The sequence below is a fragment of the Aplysia californica genome, unplaced genomic scaffold (assembly GCF_000002075.1).
Source record: "Aplysia californica isolate F4 #8 unplaced genomic scaffold, AplCal3.0 scaffold00701, whole genome shotgun sequence".
NCBI classification, from domain to species: domain Eukaryota; kingdom Metazoa; phylum Mollusca; class Gastropoda; order Aplysiida; family Aplysiidae; genus Aplysia; species Aplysia californica.
Genome location: NW_004797971.1, coordinates 64476 through 88079, shown reverse-complemented (window position 1 = coordinate 88079; position 23604 = coordinate 64476). Strand labels below are relative to the sequence as shown.

At 36.8% G+C, this 23604-nt stretch overlaps 1 protein-coding gene across 2 annotated transcripts in view; it reads left to right on the top strand.

The window, feature by feature from the left end:
* Nucleotides 1–23604, top strand: part of LOC101851443 (sorting nexin-29) — a 33507-nt gene that overhangs the window by 6722 nt on the left and 3181 nt on the right. The window contains exons 2-21 of one of the 2 annotated variants that reach the window (XM_035972471.1): nucleotides 2362–2426; nucleotides 4470–4522; nucleotides 5038–5118; nucleotides 5412–5488; nucleotides 7570–7744; nucleotides 8609–8679; nucleotides 9097–9264; nucleotides 9772–9942; nucleotides 11614–11848; nucleotides 12717–12902; nucleotides 13498–13574; nucleotides 14698–14761; nucleotides 15513–15641; nucleotides 15933–16015; nucleotides 16442–16548; nucleotides 17084–17200; nucleotides 18789–18871; nucleotides 20174–20261; nucleotides 20843–20983; nucleotides 22454–22593. In XM_035972471.1, the coding sequence (XP_035828364.1) occupies nucleotides 2362–2426; nucleotides 4470–4522; nucleotides 5038–5118; nucleotides 5412–5488; nucleotides 7570–7744; nucleotides 8609–8679; nucleotides 9097–9264; nucleotides 9772–9942; nucleotides 11614–11848; nucleotides 12717–12902; nucleotides 13498–13574; nucleotides 14698–14761; nucleotides 15513–15641; nucleotides 15933–16015; nucleotides 16442–16548; nucleotides 17084–17200; nucleotides 18789–18871; nucleotides 20174–20261; nucleotides 20843–20983; nucleotides 22454–22593 (2311 nt within the window). The remainder of the gene's footprint in view (nucleotides 1–2361; nucleotides 2427–4469; nucleotides 4523–5037; nucleotides 5119–5411; nucleotides 5489–7569; nucleotides 7745–8608; nucleotides 8680–9096; nucleotides 9265–9771; nucleotides 9943–11613; nucleotides 11849–12716; nucleotides 12903–13497; nucleotides 13575–14697; nucleotides 14762–15512; nucleotides 15642–15932; nucleotides 16016–16441; nucleotides 16549–17083; nucleotides 17201–18788; nucleotides 18872–20173; nucleotides 20262–20842; nucleotides 20984–22453; nucleotides 22594–23604) is intronic. The other variant, XM_005108582.3, reaches the window with a different exon arrangement.

The following is a 23604-nucleotide window of genomic DNA, read 5'->3' as shown; positions in this document are numbered from 1 at the left end:
GTTTTGTTTATTCGTTTTTGTATTTCCCCTGATGATGATTTGTTCAACATGATCTCTAGATCTAGGTCTTACTTGATCAAAAACCGAATCGGGTTTCTTTCTCTAGCGCTAGCAGTGTTGACAGCTCGGCGTTGGCGATCAGAAAGAAGGGGCTATGGCTCTAAGCTAACTTGCCCGCAGCTGTGTTGTACCCCTCCACCCCCTGTGGTGTGTTGCGTCTGCTTGCGCACGTCACACATTCACTCTCCATCTATCACAGCATTGTGACCTCTCCATCCCGCTCCAGAGAAGTGAGAGGCACGGTATGCCTAGATAATCTAGACTGGGCTGGCCTATCACGCGATGCGTTCTGCTTGTCTGCGCATGCCACACCCTCCCCACTCTTTCGCTCTGACCTTCATTGTTGGTTCACATGGGCTCCCCCATTCTTTGTTTCGCTGGATCACCAACAACTTTCTCAACTGGCGAGGTTTTATAACATGTTTAATTGGTCTGAGCATTGTGCACAGCAGCAGCAATATTCCGTTATAACCGACTAGCGTGTTTGTCTGATAGCGCAATAGCAGTATTTTATTCACAAAGGTAAAGAAGGAGAAAAAACGGAGATTTAGAATAGTGTCTTTATAACAGACTTCTCGTTGTTTCAGGACTCGTTATAAGTGGACTCCACTGTATTTGTTACTCTCTTGCAACACCGCTAATCTTCTGGCGCTCATATCACCTTATGCAGTTGCGAGTGCTGTAAAACCTCTACTAAAACAAACAAAACATAGAACGGCGCACTTGCCTGATTGGCGGCTAATTTTAGTAATGTGATGTCATCACATCCTGGGATATCCGCAGACTTTTTTTAGAAGGCCTTGGAGATACCCAAGATAGTGTAGTAGAGTATCTTTAGGGATACGGAATGGAACAACATGTTGGGTCAGTGGCTTGACGTATTACCTGTATCGATGTGTTTCGCACGCTAAAATTTCACACTTGCGGCTAACTGCAGCCCATCAGTCATGCTCTTCTTATTGGTTACTAGGTTTCCGGTATGTTACTAACATTTTCGTAATTCCAGTAGTGATGCTTGAAATTGAAACACGATAAACGCAAAGACAATAAAGCGTGCAGAAATTGCCGCAAATACGCCGGAAGATCCCCCCCCCCGGCGCTATAAACAATGCATAATTTTAAGAGATAAGCAGCAGCATCATCGGAGCTCTGCATCATATCACATTACCTGTATTCCTGGAAAAACTGCACCAAAGTGTCGTGTGGCATCAAATATTCTCTACACGGTCTTTGGTGAGGGGTGGTTTGCTATATTTAGATGTAGTCACGTGATTGGAGGGGTATCCAGGTCTGACATCATACAATATGGCCGCCTTATCTAAAAATAGTTTGCGTCATTTTACGTTTAGTTGCATGTGAGATTGAGATACCCCAACTCTTTGAGCCGAAACTGAAGATTGCCTCTGGGTTTCTATGTCTACTGTTAGTTGAGACTGGGTTGTAGGACTTTCGTGTTTTCAGTTTCACCAGATTATTGAACAAAATCTATGCTGGAATATGCCTACTTGTGTGGTGTGACGGCAAAGAGGATTTACATTTCTATTTTGTAATAGTCTGCATGTCAAGGATAAAATAATGGTAACAGCATGCTATCCCTCTTTTGTTCCACAATTACTTTTACGTAATAACACAAACACCATGGAACACCTTAGTAGGATAACTGTTACTCAATCAGTGTTCCAGTAGTATCGACTTCATTGATAACTTATGGCAGCAGAGTAAATCTGAGTTATAATGTACCCTTTTGTAATAGACTCTACTGAGTGACCTCACTCTGGGTTAATGGGCAAAGCATTGTTTTACCCGTAATCATTACCCTTTGAGACCCCCCCTGAACCTACATCCTCTCATGCTGAGGCATGCGTTTATGCCACGGTTTGGTGTGCTCAAGGATAAAAGTGTTACACTCTCACGCACCAAGATGTGTGGCTGACGATAAGGTTGTGGAGCAAAATATGGAGCTGAAAAAAAGGTGTGTGCCTCTGTAGAAGTTTTAAGACAGTGATGGTAGTCTAAAAAGTTTCTTTACCTCTGGTTTTTGAGTGGCTGCACCAAATAATGCAGACTACTCAGAAAATGGAGTTTGTTAAATCCATAAAGGCTTTTCATTACATAAAAGTCTCTGAATAAATTATATATATATATATATATATATATATATATATATATATATATATATATATATATATATATATATATATATATAGAATATATAGAATATATACAGAGCCTGCAGCAAAGTTGCAGTTTTAACAGTTCTTTCCATATATATAGCTAATTTGTTTATTGTTCCATTTGCAGGGGACGGTGTACACCAAAATGAGCGTCAAGCCATTCTGACCAGGCTCTTGGATGCTGTAAAACAGGCATGACTGTTTTTTAAACAATTTTTTATTGACATGTTAGAATATTTTTAAAGTGATTTTCTGATCAGTCAGTACCAATTTCTTGCAGATTCTTATTTCTCTTAGGACCACTTGTTAAATTTTTTGGTTTATAGGTTTTCATTGTTGTTTTGCTTAATCTTTTATTACATCGTCATATTAAACCAAAAGTGTTCTATCTATCTGCATTTTAGGTGCTTTTGAGATATTGTATATCGAATTTGTGAATCTTAACTCATTCGCTACGCCGAGCTGTGGGGGGCGGCGCGGCTCAAGTGCCGTCAGTACGTTAAGCTGCCCCCGGCGGCTTGAGAACCGACGTTCAATTTTAGCTTGGTTTTTATTCCAATCCACTTATCCATGTTAAAATAAAGGTCATAATATAATGTTGACTTCCGGGTCAAGCGTTTCCACAGAAAATCGGAAGTTTTGATTCAGTTTTGAAACATGATTTCGTAGTTTATTCGACTTTGTGTTTTCGCGAAGCCCAAATTATAGCCCAGACACCAGTCTTAGTACTTTTACACAACAAAATGTATAATTATTTTGCTCACTAAAGAAGTGTAGGACTCTTCTTTATAATATTGATACTATTGGACGCAAATTGCCGGTGCATTGTAATTGAGAAATCAATATTTTTGAGTGCTAGATCTAGGCCTAGATCTAAATAGTCAAAATATTTTTTTCTCCCCAAAATCACTACTTTTGGGTGAAATATATCAAAAAGTACCACTCAAGACATGTATAGGTTTATTCCAAATGCAGTTCTGAATAATTCCATATAAGTTACGCATATTTTTTTCTGTTTGTGATCCTTTTTTCAAAATATTAAAAAAAATTTTTTTTTTCAATATCGGATGTTATGATCCAAATGTACAAATATTATGGAATGTATGTAAATAACTGAACATTTTTCAATATTTTCCTGTTCTATATACAGTTATGGTTATTTTGAGGTATCATTTGACTAGGTGCAAACATGTTTTTTTAGTTTCACCTGAGATTATAAATTTTTTATTTTCCAATTTTATCCTCATCCAATCACAATTGTGCTGCATAATCGCCTCTTACAGGAACCAAAGTGAAAAATACGCAAATAAATAATGCAGGTGTATTCTACAAACCATACTGAAAATGTTGGTATATAATATGTTGATATTTATTTGAATTTATGGCCCCCAAGACCTGTGAACTGCGCACTAGTCATCATCTCATTTCGCCCTCCCGAAAAGAATTCGTCCACAAGCCGAAAATAATACGTAGTGAATGAGTTAAATATCTTTTTTCAAGAATATTTCTCTCCGAGCAGAATAGTCTTTCCAGAACGAATGAAACGCCAGTCACTGTGCAGCAGGTTGCAGATTAAACTGGCAACACACAGTAACTCGATACATCCACTCACGCTGATAGAATCCTTTTAATCCCAAATGATGATCAGTTATTTACGTCAATCGTATCAAACTGAGGAAAAAATATTGGTTTGCTATTGTTCTTGTCTTGACTGCTTTATGTTATACTTTCTTTCTCTATGATATTTGCTGTAACCTACTTAATAGTGAGTGTCTGAAATGGACAATGGTGTAGAACAAAAACTGATCGACTGCTCAGTGTAAGAATCCGTCATGCTACACCACTTTTCAAAATGTTGTATGGCGGAGTCGTACACCTAGCTGTGGAGATTTGTGTAGAGAAAAATTTATATTTTTCGTTTTAATGTAGGGAAATTATGAAAAATACCAACCAGTAAAAGTTTAAACATTTTAGTTACCGTTTTTATTTTAAACATTGAATTGATATCATTCCAACCCCAAAAAAGTTTTAATGTATGCGACTAATTTAATTATGGAGCGATTAATGTAACATGACTGTATTTCATCTCATATTTTTCTATTGGTTAGTTGTCTTGAAGTATATACCTTTGTTTTTGTCTTTGGTGTAACAAGTTATGTTCGTTACCACAGCACTATTATGTTACTTTGAGGGACAAGATCTCAAGGTGATTAATGTCCTGTTGTTTGTCCCCAGTGTCAAGTGCGATTTGGTGGGAGGTCCGAGCTTGCCACTGATTCAGACAGCCGGTGAGTAGTATTAATTTTTTTGCATCTGGTTAGCCATCTCTTCTTTAACAGCTGGATGGAAATGTCCTCAAGAAAATATGATATCTTGATTTTAAGATAGCAAAAATTTGTGTGGAATAATATAATTTGTTCGAAAGCAGGAGGGGCAGTCTTTAATGTTGATGTGTTTCTCTTAATTGGAATTTTTAGAATTAAAAAATTGAATGCACTTTTGTTTCAGACGTTTGCGGCATACTTTGTCAAATCATCACTGTTGTTGCTATTTACAAGTTAGTGCAGAAAACTCAAGTATCTAGTTACTACTTCTTTCTCTTCTCTCACTTTGAATTTGCACATGTGGCCTCAAAACATTCACAGATTTAAAAAATATATTTGTTGTGTTTAAAGCAGTATGCTTTACTTTTTAAATTAAGATTTATCTTGTATTTTTCATTGTTTCTGTCATTATGTTAAAAGCTCTCTTACCCTTGATTGAAATGGAGGTATGGCTTCTGAGTTTTTTGTTTTTTTTTCAGTGTATCTTGCCTGTGTGCAGCATGGGAAACTGCTCTACAGCATGGAATGAAGAAAAACAGCAAAGCCCTGTCAGCTTTCAAGTACGATTATATTGTTTTCATTTGAATGAAAATGTACTTTTAAGGATTTTAACGTGTCCCTTCAGCCTGCTATCATCAATGATATGCTCTTCTCATCAAGTACATCAAACTGTGAACTTTACATCTACTATATATCTCATATTATTTATTTTTTTTAGAAATGCCACTATATATCTCATATTATATTTTTAAAATATTGCTTTTAAATTGCTTATTGTCATTTGTAACATATTTTGTAGAATGTGCCTGAACTTGATAGAGACAAGCTAATAACTTAATATTTTTTTCTTCAGACAAATGACGGAGAGGGCTGGATTAACTAAAGTTACAGACCTCTTCTCAGATATTAAGCGTATTGAAACAGACCCAGGTAATGTTAGTGAAACCATATTATCCCCCAAAACTTTAAAAATGTTGCTCTCCCTTTCTTATGTTCTGTAAATAATTTGTTTAGATCTAGAGTTTGTGGATGTGGGTCCAGAAGGGGTTGGAAAACAAATGAGAAACTGTAGTTGTTAAATGGTGTCCATAACGAACCAGATATATTTTTCACCGGTTGATTCTTGAACTTTGCTTCCTGTGAAACAGTAGCTCAAGGGGCAGTGTCATCTCTCAGCATCTTCTATTTTATTCTTATTCTGTGATTTTTGTTAAAAAAGCGGGCTTCATGTTCATGGCAAAACGAAATTTGTTTTACAAGTTTATGGGGATGTGGTAAATTTGATAAGATCTGAAAATTATGTGATGGCTTACTACTTAAGCCATGAGTGAGATTGTTGATTTGTTTTCATTTTCTTATTCAGTCGGGAATAGACTACAAGCAAAATTCTAAACCAGGGATATCTGGTACAATATGTCATTCTCTGAACAGATATATTTTTATTGCATTGGGAACACTGTTTTCTCAAACACATATGCTGAATTTTTAAACTGCTAGTCTTGCAAAACCGGACCAATTAATTATTCCTCACAATTGTCTTGAATTCAAATCACCCTATGCGCATGATGGAAAACATATGAGTAATTAAAAAATTTTTTTGGGGAGAGCTCATCAGCAACACTCTCTTCCCTTCTTTTGCTTTGACACCAAACACTATCCTTTTATTTGTACTGGGTGCTTTCATAATGGCAGAGAAGAGAAAACTTGAATTGTCTGACGATAGAAACCAAATGTTAGATTTTAAAAGAGGTTTACAAGAAGTCATGCACTAAGTCAAAAATTTGTAAAAGAGATATGATTTTCCCAATTTGATGTTTTTAAAGTTTCTAAATGATCAGGTCAAAATAAAATTGAAAGTACCAGCTTTGGATGTCAACCTGACAGAAAGTGAGCATGCTTTTCCAAATTTAAGATCCACGAAGTGTTATTATTTCAATGGTTCTAGACAGTATATGCCATTTCTCTTCCTATCTCTGAAACTTGACTTTGACTTAACTCCTTTTATCCGGGCTATGAGTATACTCGTAATGAGGACCAGTCCGAGCTACGAGTATACTCGGAACAGCGATACGGTCTCGTCAAAGAAGCTAGTTTTGCTTGTAATTACCAAAATATGCAAATGCGGCGATGAGCTCTGTCTGAATATTTTAATTTTCCAATGAAAAGTGGTTTCTTTGTTTTTGATGGGTGTAAAAGCTTGAAAGATGTCTCGAAAACGCACATTCACGACCGACGAAGTACCTTTAGAAGTGGCGTTGGGTTATGAGGGGGAATGATACTAATTTGATGAAAGTGACTTTGAAATAAGTGATGTAAATTCGGTGGTGGATTATAAGAAACAAGACTTAGACTCATCTAATAGCGATTCAGATCATAGTGAAGGGGTCAGTACTGGAATTCGTGATCGATTTGTAGGGCTAGATCTAGATCTATAAAATCCAATGGGACGTCGTGGGCGCGGCAATCAGGGTCAAGTTCGAGGGTGGAATACACCTCAAAATCTACATTGTGCAATTGGTGTAATTCCTAACCACATACGTTTACAAAAACTACATTCAATTTCTAACATAAATGCCAAATTTCCTTAAAACCTTAGGGTAAATGTAAGAAATATAGCACTTTGAACTATTCGCACTGACTTCCGAATCATATGGCGCGGACTGGTACAGAGTCCGTGGGGGTGCGGCTAGGATAAAAAGAGTTAATTTACAACACAGAATGGTTGAATAGGTTCAAATAGGGACATGGCATCACTTATTACAAACATCTGGGTGAGCCGAATCTGCTACAGTAAATTCGCTACAATGACATTGTTAGACCAATGGACCATCACAGTTACTACTCATGATATTCTTCAGTATCTCTTAAATTTTTCATATTAACTATTAGTTAACTTGAATTTTGTCAATCCCTGATGTGTTTGAATTATTCATGCCCAATTGTATGTTTATTTTCCTAACAGCAGAGCCATCTTTTAATAAAAATATATGTTTTTGGCTGTTTATTTTCAGTGTTTTGGCATTATGCGAAGGAGCATCTTACAAAGCATGAGTTCCAAAGATTCAATAAACTGAAATTAGTGAACACGGATACAGGTAGAGGTAGAGCATGGTTGCGAGCCTCTTTAAATGAACATTCCCTGGAACGTTACATGCACATGCTGATCGAGAATGATGACTTGCTTTCGTAAGTTTCATGTCAACTGTATACGTAGTGTATGTACTCGAACACATCCATTCATCAGTTCATGCTTAAATACGGGCAGTTACTCAGTTTTTAAATTGTTTGTTTCCTTTCTTTCTTTACATTATAGGATATTGATTTAGATACTAAAGAGTGTCAGAATAAAGAAATGATAAATGTGCTACTTATTTATTACTTAAAGTAATGATTATTGTTTATTTTTACTTAAGTTTTGATTGAGTTCTTAGCTTGCTTTATGATATATAGGATTTTTAATATGAGTGTTTTGATGACATATATTGTGCAGGGGGTTTACTGACATGCTGAAACTTGAAGTTTGAAACCATCCTGGAATATTTTAATTTTTGGTTTAGATGCCTTAACAGCGGGTTTGTTTCTCTGCCTAATCTATTCTTTGTCCAGAATGAAGGTAAAGTCCAACTACAATTGAGAAAAATTAGCATGTGGTTGTAAAATTTTCTTATCTTCCTTTAGCAATCAATCCCTCTGATGCCATACGAGCTAACTGGGTCACTCTCAAGTGGGTATTGGTCTTTCATTTATTGGATTATACTTTTTTTCCCCCAGGAATTAATTGTTTTTCTCTACTTTATTGGGGGTCCTTGTTCTTTGGTTGTTTGAACTTATGCCCTTCTTTGTGCCAATGGGCTATTTCACAGGTGTGAGCTCGAATGAAAGTACAAGTAGTGTATACATTGTGTTCATTTCTGTTTCACCATTGAAGGAGTCTCACGTTTTGTAGCAGGGATGGATGGTGAGGTGTCCTTGTTATGGCTAAATATGATTGTTCCATGACTCCACAACTGTGATTTTATTTGTGCTTTGATTTATCCTCCCCCGCCCCAGACAACAATACGAAGACTGGGCTTTCCTTCGAGACTTGGAAAGAAGCAGTATGCTTCCGAACATGGCAGCAGGTAATGTACAGTATAAGTTGTGGTTTTTGCATGATTTAAATATTTATGTCTTTTTTATAGTGGTTTTTGCATTTAGTTATACCTTCTGTGAATGTCAGAGCATATTAAATTTGATAATGTTTATTTTACATCAATGGGTGCTACTACAATTAAATTTGCTCCTAACGAAATCTTTGAACCTGACCTTCAACTTTGTTATTATGATGATGATGATGATGTGTTTTTTGTCAAATTCAATTTAAGACTGAAATTGCAGATTTTGAAAAATTCAAAGTTGATCATAAGTTACAAGAAGTCAGGTCTCTTAATTTTGCACAGACAAATTATCACTTTTTTTCTCGTGCTATATCCTTTTAACAATGAGTTTAATACTTCAAAGAAATAGTACGCAATTTCTGTTTTTTGTTTGTTTCCCAGGTCTTGGCTCCATCTTGTTTGCCATCACAGTGGACAGGCCAGAGCTGAACAAAGGTTACACAGCTCAGAATTCTATACATGTGCAGAACAGCATAGACTCAGCAGAGACAACAGAAAAGGAAGAGGACCCAAAACCTGTCATCTCAGGAGAAGTATCACCTGTCTCAGGTTTGTTAATGATCTAAGACTGCTTATTATAAGTATATTGGGGGATGGGAGAGGGGTGTTGACTCTAATTCAGCATCAATCCATGCAAGAACTACTAGGCTAATTGGGAAAGATCTTAATACATTTATGCATGAGTTACTCAAAAGCAGTGCTTTATGATTTTGTTAGTATTTGTACAGGTGAATGTTTAGTCAAATGAGCCTGGTTTTAACAATCTGTACTTTCCTCGTTTTTAATTTTTGAGTATTGTTTTACACCCTAAAAATGTTTATTTTTTCTCATGCTTTTGGTTTTTCATGCATTCTATTTAGGTCTTATACTGTTATTCGAGATGACATTACAAACTTATGGAAATGCATGCTGCTTATTCTGTAGTTATTTGGTCAATTCTCATTTCAATGTTAATTTTTCCAGTTTAGTGGTTGATACTTTCTTTTTTTTTTGGGGGGGGGGGGTTGCCTTTTGCCTTGAGAAGATCTCTGTATAATATTGTTGTTTCTTCTTTAGCCAAAAGAAAGGAGAAAAAGAAGAAAAAGAAAGTGGCGAATGTGGTGAGCTTTGACGAGGACGACACCGTGGGCACAGTGATCACCAAGTCTGGCAGCACCAGCAGTGCCACTCATCTTCCCGAGTCAGTGGCAAGGGAGTTGCAGCTCAATGGGGAAACAAGAGAGAATGGTGAGCAAATGTCAGACTTGGGACCTGCTGCTTTTTATCAGAAAGTAAAGTTAACCTTTGTTTAAGCATTTTTTTAAAGTTCTGATACAACAGTTTTACATTTTATCCTGTCTGGTGCACTTGCCAACTTTCTGATGTGAACATTCTTTTGAGCTTATTGGAGGCGAGCCATTGTTGGTTGAAAGTGAATTGAGCATTATTTTTTTTTTCAACCCCTTATTTGAAGTCATCCCTTTTGCTCTCAGTCATCTCTTAATTTGTTCTTGGTACTCAATGATTGTTCTCATGTTGGTGTACTTCTGTTCGACTCAGTCTTATAAATCATTCATTATGAAAGAGGAGTTGCACCTCTTCTGCTTGTGAAGGCCCAAAAATATTTAGACCCCAACTTCCACGATTTTGAAGTTTGCTGTTGCTCTTATTAATGAAGCATGTGACAGGGTCACAGATGATGATTCCTTATTTTTCTCAGAGCAAAAGTTAGTACTAAATAGTGCTTCCACTCTTCCGTATTTTTACGGAAATCTGTACTTTCTGCCAGTTCCGTACTTGTTCCTCCATCATTATCAACCCTCCCCCCCCCGTAAAAAACTGCGACAGCATAGGACTGCCGAAATTTCGTAGCAAAAGATCTTTACTCGCCTTCGTATCGTCTTGTATAAGTTACGGATATTTACGGTAATTCTCTCGGCAGCAAGTTTATGTTATATAAACCTGCCAGATTGCACATTTCCTGCAATCGGCCATTATTCCGCTATGCCCCATGCATTCATTACGGGTTGGTTGGCAGTACTTAATTTTTTACCTGCAAATGGATCAAAATCTAGCGAACTTTTTGTGCCAATTTCCTCCTGTCTATCATTCGCTCATATCATCTGTCTATCTTTGGATTGTTGCCGCGGCTGGAAAATCTGCGCGTTGATCAAGTAAATTGACTTGTGATCTTATACAGAAAATTACTGTCGGAAAGAAACTTTTTTTGGGGGCGAATTTGTCTAGATCTAGAGAAATTATCAATGCGAAGATTCTATGCCACGTGAACGCGATAATAAGGGCCGCGATGAAAGAAATATGCCAAGACTACTAAAATCAAGAATAATTCGAAGTGGTGTTCCAAGGTTGTGACAGGCGACATTCAGACGTGAAAATTGAGAAAAAATTTGGGTATACGCTGGGCAACTATTGTAAAGGTACATATGTATTCATTATTCCCAGGTTTGCTTTCTATCAATGTTGCGACAACAAATTAATTGAATTATTGTAGCAATGAAAGGGGAACCTGCTTTTAAACATTGCCTGCAATGGAAAGATATGTAGGTGAAGAAACCAAACAAGACAAAATGTTGGTGAAAAAATGAATGTGATAGGTTGTAGGCAATCTCTTCAAACAGGCTCCCAAATGCCATTTTCAACCCTCTAAAAGCACTATATTTCAATTTCTTTGGAGGCTACGCCCCCTGAACCCCCACCGGTGCGCTGTCCCTGGACCCTGCCCCTGGACCCTGCTGGGGGCCTTTGCAGCCCCAGACCCCCTGCAGGATTTTCCTTACTTTTCACCTTCAGCTGGTGGAAGCACTGACTAAAGCCAGTTTAGTCAACTGTTACCTACTTCGATGAAAGGGTATGTTAGACACCCAAGTTTAAATACTAACTCTTCTTTTTTTTCCTCAGGTGAAGGTACACAGGAGGACAACGTGTTTGTGACGGAGAATGAGCCTCAAGAAGAAAGCCTCAGCAAATCTTCAGAGACTGCTGCAGTAGAATTAGCGGCACAAAGGGAGAAGACTACCCCTTCCCTGGTGAGGGATGTCAGTCAAGTCAGCACATCCTCCGTCATGTCTGCCAGTTTAGATCGACTTTCTAAGTCCAGTACAGGTTCCTTCAGTGACCTGGATCATGACAATGGGTAAAGGCATATATTATGATTGTATATATTTAATGAACTGTCAGTTCTTATGATCAGCTCTGACAGAGTGGTCTTATGATCAACAAGACGCTTTTGGAAACGTTGAGATTAAATGTTTCTGGAAAAAAATTTTTAAATTGTTGTGCATGAGTTCAGTAATTGTATTCTTAGTTATTGCTTTTCTAGTTCCTCCGTCAAAGTGTTTGTGAAGTGTTCACCGATATCTCTTTTTGAGTTGCAGATAGCTTTGTACATAAGATGCAAGTGGTTCACTTTACTGATTTCACAAATTTTGTTTTCTTTGTTCAGTTTTTCTTGTTCCTTAGAGATAGAGGATGTAAAGTGATATATTTACAGGTTTCTAAATGATAGGTTTATAATATATTTTTTTTCCAATTATATTTTGTAAGGCTTTGTTAATTCCTTTTTAAAAGGTTTTTGTTAGACATAATGATTATGTTATTGCCATGGGCCTGAATTGTGGCACTTCTAATTTTTATTCCATTGTCATTTGTATTGGTGTTTCAGAATAATGATGTATAAAATAGAGCTGAATGCTGTGTATTGTAATTTTGGCGCCTGAAGATATCATTTTGTAATTGTTATTTCTAAATGGCGTCTTTGTATTTCAAAATTTTTATTGACATTATGTATAGAAGAATGGTTTGGGAAATATCAATGGTAGTGATGGTGTACATAACAGGCTACTAGACTGTACTTCCTTTAAGAGACTGAGATGGTGCAGACAAATAGAACTAAAAGGCCAAGGAGGATATCACATAGTCTTATGAACCTTCTAATTGAGGGGAAATGCAGCCTTGAAGAATTGTTTTACTTTTCACTATAATGTAAATTTCATATACACCAGGACGTTCATGGCCCCAGTTGGTGCTGATGGCATGGTGGTGGACACGGAGATGGTGCCTTACAGCGGCGACTCCTCTGGTATGTCCACGTCACAAGCTTCTTTCGACGCTGTTGATTACCCTGGACACGGAGACATGGAGAGTGCCAGCCTTGCCCTTGCCTTGGCCCAACAAAGCCTGTCAGACAGGTATGTGGTTGGAGTATGTTTGTAGATGTGCTGATGTGGTCTGTTCCTTCAGTTCTTTTTCAGTGTTACTTCAGCTCATTATGGTGTGCTGCAAGGGGGGAGATATTACCAGCTCAAGTCCACTGCATAAATATGCCATAGCTGGGACTTAGCCAGGACTAGAAAAATGTTTTGTTTTCATTTGACTGTAGTTATTATTATGCTTGAGCAGGACCCTATCTTAGTGTTATTTGAAGATTGCTTTAAAAGAAAAGTTCTTAATGGCTCTGGGAGCAGGTACAATTTTTTTTATAGAGAGGACTTGCTAAACTCCGACGAAATGCCCCAAAAAGTATGAAAATTTGTTATAAAAGTGGAGGGTTATGGAATCTTCTGAAACAACCCTTGCTACAAAATGTACGATTTTGGAGTCAAATCAAGGTCATTTGCACTGTAGTCTAACATATCCTCTAAGCCCATATGGTGCCAACTTTTGAACAGGGCTCAATAATGAAGAGATGTTTTGTTACTGTGAATAAGCTTCAGAAAATAATTGTAGAAAGGGGAGATATTGTATAGAGTAGATTACCATTAACTCTCTGGTTGTGGCATTCAGTGGTCGCACAGATGGTGACGGCGGCAGTCCCCAGGAGCCAAGAGCAAAGAAACCCACGCATGATTCCATGTCTGAGGGTAAGTATATATTGTTAAAGGTAAAGTAAAAGTTCTGGTTCATTTGCTCGTGTTGCTTCCAAATGAGGGGCTCACCTGGCTTGACAATTACCCCTGATATTTTCAATGTGCTAACTCATTCCCAGCAGGGTTTCAGCATGGAGGTGTGTTCTGCGTTCAGATACTATTATTTACTCATTTTTGTCCCTATGGACTGCCCACTACCGGATACTCTTTTGCAGCTGAGTGGACTTTGGGAAGTTCCCAAGGACACAATATATTGTGTTACAGAGTTGAAAATTGAACTCACCGTCTTATGATTACAATTTTTTGTGTCTTTGCCGTCTTGCTAGAAAGTCTTTTTGGTATATGAGAAATAATTTAATTCCTTGTCCTAGATCTGTATGAATAAAATTCCTAACCTCAGTATCCCAAAGTGAGCGCTGTCACTTACTGGCTCAATGCCCCATCCCCTAAAATATGTTCTGTCAGTGAAACATTGGGGCTCAACAGCAAAGCCAACTGGTAAACACTAAATTAGGAAGAAAAAAAAAATCCAATCGCTATGAGTTAGTTTCACTCATGTCTTGATTCTGAGGTGCTTCTGATGAATTTTATTCTTTGATTGAAATTCCATTATTTTCACAGCATTAATTGTTTTGTTTTGTCAAAGCTGTTTTTGTGAATTTTTTTCTCAGTCAAAGACCATGCTTGAGCTATAGAGGGATTTCACCATGGAGCCTTTGCAATAACTCCCGAATATAATATTTAAATATATCCAAAGAGATGAATAAAGATTGTCGTCATGTTTAGAGTAACTTTGAAAATCTGTGAAAAATTCTTGTGTTTGGTTTGAAATATGCAAGTGATGTGACATGTTGTGTTAGTGTCAGCTTTTATTTTTTTCTTCATATTGAAGTTCTTTTATGGAAGTAATATACAATTTAATTTCTTTGTATATCTATGTGTGTTTTTACCATTCCAGTAAAGCCACGTAAAACTTCTTACAGGGACAACAAAGTATTATCTTTTCCTATCTTATTTCATCTCATCTGCATTGTGTTTTCTCTTTTAGTCGTTTGAAGGAGATTTGTTTCCAAATCTTTCTGCTGTGAAAAGTATGCAATGTACATGTATTTTTCAGGAGAACTCAAGCAGGCAGTTGTAGCTATGATGCTGAGAAAAGATTCAGTTGAAGAACAAAACAGGTGAGGGTTGCTGTATTTTTCTCTCCTGATATGTCTGTTTTTTAAATTCACTCTTCTAACATTGTAGAAATGTTCTTGTCATTTCTTTCTTACTACTAAGGTTTCCTCTGGAGCTATTGCCATGTAAATAACAATATTGGTAGTATCATGACATGTTTTATGTTTATATTTTAATCTTTTTGCACTTTCTAGTGAATTTTAAAAAAATGTGTGCTCAATGTTACTTTTAAAAACCTTGTATGTTTTCACTAGGTGAAAGCCTCACCTATGTGTGTTATCATCTTAGAGTACTGAGGTGATTCTTTACACTGTGGAGCTTTTGTTTGAGATTATGTTATACGTAGTGTCCTTTATCTGTTGTATTTATTACTTTTATTCCACTATCTTTTCTTGTGAAATAGCCAGTTTTATTGAAAGGACTTTTATAAAAGAAAAAGAAAAAAGCAGAGTTGGTATACCTTATTGTCTTGGTGAAGTTATTACAAGAGGCTGCTTTCTTGCTATTGTTATGTTTTGCTTTTTATTTTATAAAATGTATATTGATGAAGAAGTCAAAATCCTCAGTGTTCACGTTGAGTGGATGGTGCATGCATTCATTATGCATGGGATTACACAAAGTAAAGCCAAAACTTTAATATTTATTCAATGTCAGTTGAAGATTTGTCTATCACATCTGGTCAAATTTTAAGAGGTACATGTAAACTGTTTCCATTTGTGTATTATTGAGACATGAAGAGCTTGGTTCCCTCAGGAAACTTGAAGGTATGCTCCAGCATGAAATGGAGACATCGTCAACTCTCCGTGCAGAAATTGAGGAGCTTAAGGTGCAGCATGCCTCCAGGCATGAGAAGGAGCAAGCAAAAATTCAAGCCTTACAAAAGTGAGTTTTTGAGCGAATAGAGGCAAAGTGTTGAAAGAGATTGGTGCTTCTTTTCATTAAAGTGACAGAAATTTAGCTGACATTATTATCTTCTATCTCAATGAAAAAGCTTAATCCCGTTCTGAACAAACTAAAAATATTTACATAATATCATCATATAACTTAGTGTACTCTTCTTGCTTGATTGCTCATACTAAGGAGTCGCTTTGATACCTGTTTCTGCTTCCATTATGAACTGATCTAAATGAGAAGGATTTTCCTTACTTTTTTTTCTGTTTGTACAATTTTCAGGGAAAATGAGCTTCTAAAACATCAGCTGAAGAAATATGTAAATGCTGTACAAATGTTGAGAACTGAAGGGATCAACAAAGAAGGTATGGATGGATTTTTTAAACAGATTAGTCGAAAGATCATGTCGTTATAATTTCATTTGCCTGTGCCAAGAATAAGTTTGGATATCTCTTAAAATTTTGCTGTTTTTGTGATAGCACTTAAATGTAATGTAGACCAAGAAGGAAACAATCCTTTTTGTCCATGCACAGCCCCCATTCATAGATAATGAGTAACTTACATTTCATTGAGCACTCAATTTTCTTTCGGCATGGTCATTCTTACAAAGAAGGAGAACTGTCATAACATCTAAAACCCTATCAACAATAAAGTTCAGACTTATAAAATATTTTATATTTATGTAGGTCCGAAATATCAACTTTAAATTATTATTTAAATAGTAGAAGAGGTCACTGTTTGTATTTCCATGTGAGAGAAATCAAATGTTATTGTTTCGTGTCTTGGTTCAGACTCACTGGGCATCCATCTAGAGGAGCCACAGCCGAGCCTGCCACCGCCAAAACCCAACATTGACTACAGCCACGAAGCAGCAGAGTATGAGAAGAAGCTCATTCAGGTAAGACTGTACTGTTTTCAATGTTTCTGGCTGACGCTGAAGAGGATTCTGCTAAATTTTCATTTGTATTCTGTAATTTTGTTGTGTATGGAATTAATTGTAGCAGTCCACTTATATTGCTCTAGAAATATTATAGTGCCCAGTGGCTGACTTTGATAATTTCATTTTAACCATTATCAGTCAATGAACGATTAAGTTTAATTGGTGTAAGAAAAGAACACAAATACACCATTTTTAGAAAATTCTGAACGGAACTCCAATTTTCATAGTGCTTTTTACTTATTTACTGTCTCTACACTTATAGAAGCCATCTTGTTTATATACCATCAGATGTTTTTGACTTATTATTCTCTTTATTCCCATATTCTCCAAGAAGGCTTCAAATTCAACTAAAAAGTTGCTATGGTATTCATTAGTGCAGAGTTAATCATACAGCTACTCTTGGTGGACAATATTTTCTTGGTAATTGCCGATACTTTTCTTGTTGTTTCTTGTTTATGAAGAGTTAAGCATAATTTTCTTAAATGTAACTCAGGTGGCAGAGATGCATGGAGAGCTAATGGAGTTCAATGAGCTGCTTCATCGTCAGCTGAATGGGAGAGATAACGTCCTCAGGCAGTTACGAGAAGAATTGGTTCTACTACGAGGGCCAGTAAGTGGTTTCAGTTAAAGCGGTCAACACTTCTCCAGTGTGTAGCATCAGGGTCCTTTTCTGTATCTGAGGGAGGCACCTTCTAGAAGCTCCTTCCCTGATCTGTGGTTGTTAGAATGCTTCACATTTACTTGTGAAAATCTGGCTTGTGGTTGTTGGTGGCTTTGACATGGCATGGCACAGGGAAGTGCATGGTTCTGCAAGTTGAGTAGTTGTGGCTTGGAAAGCATATGTGGAATGGAAGTGTCAGTATTCACCTTCAGCTGCACAATGTCAGACCGAAATTAGATGTAGATACGACACTCACAGGACAGGTGTTGACTCAGTCTTTTGCTTCTCTCCCTTTTTCCCCCCCTGTTTGATTTTTTTCTCTTTTTTTTTTTGACTTTGTGTGCATTTTTCACTTTGTTTAGACTATGAGTCTTATTGAGTGGAAATTAATCTTTATTTGTGGTCGCTTGTTTGGGAACTACATTTTATAAAGCTGAATGATGACTTGACAACAGGGTTTCAGTTTAAGATTTAGTAATATGGAAACCCTGTAATAATCTTTCGGTTCAATTGCATATTGTGGGGGAAATGAATGATAGATAAAAATAACTGCCCGAGAAAATGTTTTAAAATTAAATTGACTATGCAGACCAAGCACACCAATATGATTATCTTTGGCTTATTTGAATTCCAGAACACCCTGCTAAAAACATAATTGCATTATTGTTACGTTTAAAGCGCAAATAAACTTCCTGTGCATATGCAGAGATTTGCATGTCATTTAATGGTCACCCTAATGTCTTTAGAATGCAAATCAATTTTTTTGGTGATTTTCAAAGCACGGTTTGGCATTTTGCTATTTGTGGCTGTGCAACTTCTGTTGGTTTTTTTCCTAAACAACTTTCTTGTGTGTTGGCTTGTGTCCTTGAGGCTTTGTTCTTCTTAGACTTGAGTTCACTTGAGGGAGAGGAAGGGGGGATTGTTGTAGTGATGGATTTGCTTTTTCAGAGCTTGATTAAGAGATTAAGTGAGAAAAGAGGGGGGGGGGGTGTGTGATGTGTGTGAATTTTACATTTACTGATGTGCTTTTCATAAACAATTTTTTAGCTAAAGTAAAGAGTGTAATTGGGTTCTGTTTAGTTCTGGGCCTAAGCGGATTCATTGGTCAGCATTTTTGATAAACATTTGCTTCTTGAGAAAATTGAATAATAGTTTTGTTGAAAAGATCAGGATTTAATATTTTGATGCATTTAGTATATAAATTTTGCACGTGTGAGATATTTAAGTGCATTTTAATACAAGAGAATTTTATTTGTACGCCTAAAATAATACATATGTTCAAAATTTATTCACCACATTTTTTCTTCGTGTCAACAAATTTGGTATAATTGGTGCTGAATAATCGCACCCATCTGATGAAAATTTAGTAACATTGTGAATGCAAATTAGCATTTGGTAATAACAAGTCTCTTCTTCTGTGACGTGCATGTGGGTTTGGCTTTTTGTTTTGCTTGTAGCAGAATCTCTCCTCCTGTTCTTGCTCTTAGTGCAAAACTTGTGAGGAGGACTATCAGCTTAACAATGAGTCTTTATGCAGGTCCATGCTAACGCCTTCTGCTTGTCCCAACAGCTGCCTTATGACAGGAAGATGTCCGTTCAGACAGGCCAAGAAATTGAGAAGTAAGTAACCAAGAAGTAGAAATTGGCAAGATTCAACCCTTCCAGCCCCAGCCATTTTTGTGCATTCCCTAACTCCAGTCCCAGCCAATACAACAGTATTTCACAAAAAGAGGCATGCATTAAAAAAATAATGATGTAGTATCTTTGAAATGAGGTTTAAATAATAACATATATAACAATGTTTAAAGGTAAATGAACAAATATTATCCAAATGAAAGTTTAATTAGGTTCGTTATTTTCGAAAAAATGCGCAAATTCAGTACCCCCCGAAACTGAGAATATATGCTCTTGGGACGGTGGGAGGTACAAGAGCTGCTGAAAATATACTCGCATGGGCTGGAAGGGTTAACATTCTTTTTTCGTCATTCTGCCTCCTCTTACTATGCTAAGCTAATGATTTTGGTAAAGAATTTGATATAGTACCAATTGTGTTTTCTTAATTATTGCATGTATACTGATGATTTTTTGGCTGATTGTGTTGGTTGGTAATGTTTTAAACAGTTCTATCTATTTTGGATAAAATGTTTAAAGTGTGGCTAGGTGACATGGAACAAGAAAAGTAGTTTTTTAATGGTATTAGAAATAACTGCTATTAAAAGATTCGTGCACAAAGAATGTGTTTAACTCTTTCACTAGCCTGTGCGGTGTTTCACGGCTCACCAGTTCCTGCCTCAAAACCCTACTTACTTTTGTATCAATTGAATATGAAATCTCTGGCTGAAGAATGATCGTTTTTAGTAACATGTTAAGATAGGTCATTATTTCACCTTTATTTTCATATAAAATACATTTGGCTGATATTGAAAATTGAAATCAAAGTCTTTAATTTGTCCGATGGTAGGCAGAACCTGAAAATAGGTCACAGATTGGGCCCGGTCCAGGTGAAGAAAACCCTCTAGTAGTGAAAGAGTTTAGAATTATTTATTAAATCTGAGGACCATTCCCTTCTGATGATGAACTATGGCTTTCTTTACCATGAACAACAACTGAGCAACATTCTCCACTATATCCTTGTTTGATTCCTAACTTTTCTAAACATGCATCATTGTTAATTTCTATTCTACCATCCATGGGCTTAAATGTGGATGCTTACATCCCTTGCCATCATATTTCATAGTTGCTATCGAAACAATGTAAGGGAGAACAAATGAGGAACCAATGGCTTTCACTTTAATTATCTTCTCTAAGTTGTCTTTGTTTTAAGTTATTTTTATTCCTGACACGCATTTTTGAAGAATAATTGTGGAAGATGTTTTTGCTGTTCTATCCTAATCTCAATACTTTTCCCTTCTATTCTGACAGTATGGGCCTTCAACATACACTTATAAATATATGGATCCCCTCTGCATTTTTGAGGGGCTCTTCAAATAATACTCATCATGTTTACCAGGTGAGTGTGAAATAGTACTCACAAGTTTGCAAATGGTGTTATTTGTATGAGTCTATGGTCGTGGTTTCTTGCCATTCCACAGAGTTTACAAGATGTTTTGAATGTTCATAAAATTTCAATGTAAAATAAATTTATAGCATTTAAGTCATACCTTGTGGCTTACGTACAGTTGCATCAAATACTCATCCTGTTTTATATTACATGTTTGCTCCCTTCTTTTGATTACACAATGTAATTTATGCTTGTTTGCATATTTGGTAAGTTTTTCTTCAGTGCTGAAATGCGATATAACAACTAAAGTTCAACGGTATATTTATAAATTTTGTATGTGGCCTAGTGGCGAGAATGAGGACACCCCCCCCCCCGTCAAATTAAACCTAAACCTAATTGTAATTTTCATTTGTAATAATCGTATATTTTGTATATTTTATTTCAAATGCTGTTGATTAGCATGGAAAGATAAATCTAGTTTTCTGTAATGATTCATCGCTACTTATTAAAATTTTTTTTGTTGCAATCTGTGATCATTTTACAGGTTGTTTCAGTGGGTTTGGAATTATTTATCATATTCATTGTTTCAGGTCTATATACGCATCCGTGATGAAGAATGGAATGTGTACAGGAGATACAATCAATTCTTGGATATGCATCAACGACTAAGAAAGGTGTATCCTATCATTGGAAAATTTGAATTCCCTCCTAAAAAAGCAATAGGAAAGAAAGTAAGTGTTTTGCTATCCAACATATTTTTTTTTCTGCATATAATGTTTTTTATTCAACACTTTTAAGAGATTTAACTGAGCTAACTGAGTGGTGTCGGTAGCCTAGTGGTTAACTCACTGAAGACGTTTCACGCATCATGTGCAAGCACCAATATTTTCCCGAGAGGTTGTTCACCTGCCCCCTGCGAGCACAAGCTGTTTTTTATGTCCTATCGGGCATGTTTAGATCTGTTATGTGTGTAAAAATGGTGGTTGTATGTCTTTGGGAAGGGTATTGTTTGAAATATTGAAATACCCCCCAAAATACCTGTCTTCAGCGCATGTAGACCCGAAAAAGACCCAGTCCCCAGTGAGTTAAGCTACCGGACTGGTAATTATGAGATTGTGGGTTCGGGGGTATGAGGCCTGAAGCTGTGCCTCTGGAAAGGCTTTTTGCACAAATTTTTCACTTGGCTAGGTCCTTTCGGAGAATGGACGTTAAACTCGGAGGTCCCGCCTCTTAAATAACCTAACGGTGTTGATAGGGGTATTAAACCTAAACCATTTGTGTCATGACTCTCGTAAATTTTTTTGTATATTAGTATCATCTTAAAGGCTGTTCATTTGCCTTGCATTTGATGAAAAAATATCAATTTATCTTGAATAGAAGTCAAGATATTTGCAATTGAAGGAGGTGGGGTCGAATGATTTCAGAAGTAAAATTAGTGAGAAAATAGCTGCCAAAGTTTGGTGACTTCCATTGCTCAAGAGTCCTTGGAAATGGGAATTTACATTTTTCATGCCATTAATCAATGTTTTTCCATAAAATCCATACGTAAGAATATTTCTGAATGGACATACAAGGTGTTAAGCGCAAATACAAGAATTAGAAAAAAAATATTCAAACGGTCGAAAAATGTCGATTTCTTTGTTTTCATTATTTTGACGAGCGCCTGATTTCACCACGACACCTCACATTTCATTTGGAGCTAACTAGGTTTGTGACTGTCTTTCTGAAGGAACTGACAAAAAAAAAAAAGGATATGTGTATTGCAGCTTGTCACCTTTGTCACCTAGGTGGGGTTAGACAGACTTTCCTTAAGCTACATTTTTAGAGATTTCATCCTTTTAGTGTGTACCATCCTCTTTATTTGCAGTTTATTGTCAGGTGCTTTTTGCTTATTCAATTGTTTTTTTGTTTTGTTTAGAGATACCTCCAAATCATCCAACAATCATCAAGCACAAATGTAGGTCTTATCTTATCCTTATCCAATACTTGGGCATGAGAGGGAAACAATATACCCTGAGGCTAGCACCCGGAGGTGGTCCTCCCCCCCCCCCCTCCAAAATCTCTGCTCTCAGCTCTTTTTCATGCGTCCAACAAATTACCTAAATTTTGTTCTTTTTATTAGGTGACAAACTTCTCAAATACTAAAATGATGTTTGCTGACGCTTGTAATGTTATTCTTGTCCTCTTATCTTGTCCACTAGGATGCAAAATTGGTGGAGAGTCGACGGCAGGTGTTCCAGACATACCTCAGAAATGTCATCAATGTGATGATGGAGAAAAACGACCAGCTGGCCTCTTCTTCTTGCAAAGAGAGATTGGTCTCTTATTTACCCTTTTTCAAGTGAGTACAAATTACGAAAAGATAAAGTGATTACTTGAAGATTACCTAAACCTTGTTGCTTGAACCCAGGTTTTGTCCATTCACTGCAAGATGTAGCCCTTCAAAACTCATCTCCACTTTGTTTTATTGGCTGTTCTCCATATCCAGGATGTACCTGTCCTCTTTCTGATGTTATTTTGCTTGTCACCTTTTTTCTGGTCTTCTTTTTTATTATTAATGTCTCGTTCATGGTCTCCATTCTGTGCATCTTTTGTCCATTTGATCGCAAAGGTCGAGGTGGTCTAGATCAACAACAAATTGATGGGGACTCTCTAGATCTAAATCTCCCAAAAGCTTTCCTCTACATTGTCATTTCCTTTCAGTACGAGTGCTACATTGGGGAACTGACGACACAGTGTACACACTGCCTGGCCATAAGATTTCCATATGAAACACTAGGTCTGTTCTGTAGCAATGGCAAAGTTGATCTGCATCCATTTCCAAAACCACCTCCTGAACTGCAAATCCTTCTGTCTGGTGTGTCGACACTGTCCACTCACTTTCTGGAGAAAATCAGGCTGTACAACCATAGCTTTCAGCTCACATCCATGGGCTATACCGATGCAACCCTCAATGGATGGAATCCACAGTTTCGCGAGAAGGGTCAAGTATATCATCGCATTGGCTCTCTTCCTGCCACCCAAAATGAGCATTCATTTCTGTAAGGTTATTTCATGGAAAGTGATGCAACCTCAGAGCGCAGAAACAGTCTATTCCAAGTACTTGAGCCTGGGATCATTTCTGATCTTCAAGCCATGTTGCATTGCCATAATTCGTATGTCATAATCTGAAATGTGCATATGAATTTGCACGCTCACATTTTGAATAGTCTGTAGAAGTGTCATGGAAAGTTTCGTGGGCTTAAGTTAATTTGTCAATGAGCTAGAATTTTTTAAAACGCTGTCAGAGGAAAGCGAACAAGCTATAGACACTACCTATGTGATTTTGAAGACGTCGGTGTGTTCCTTTTTC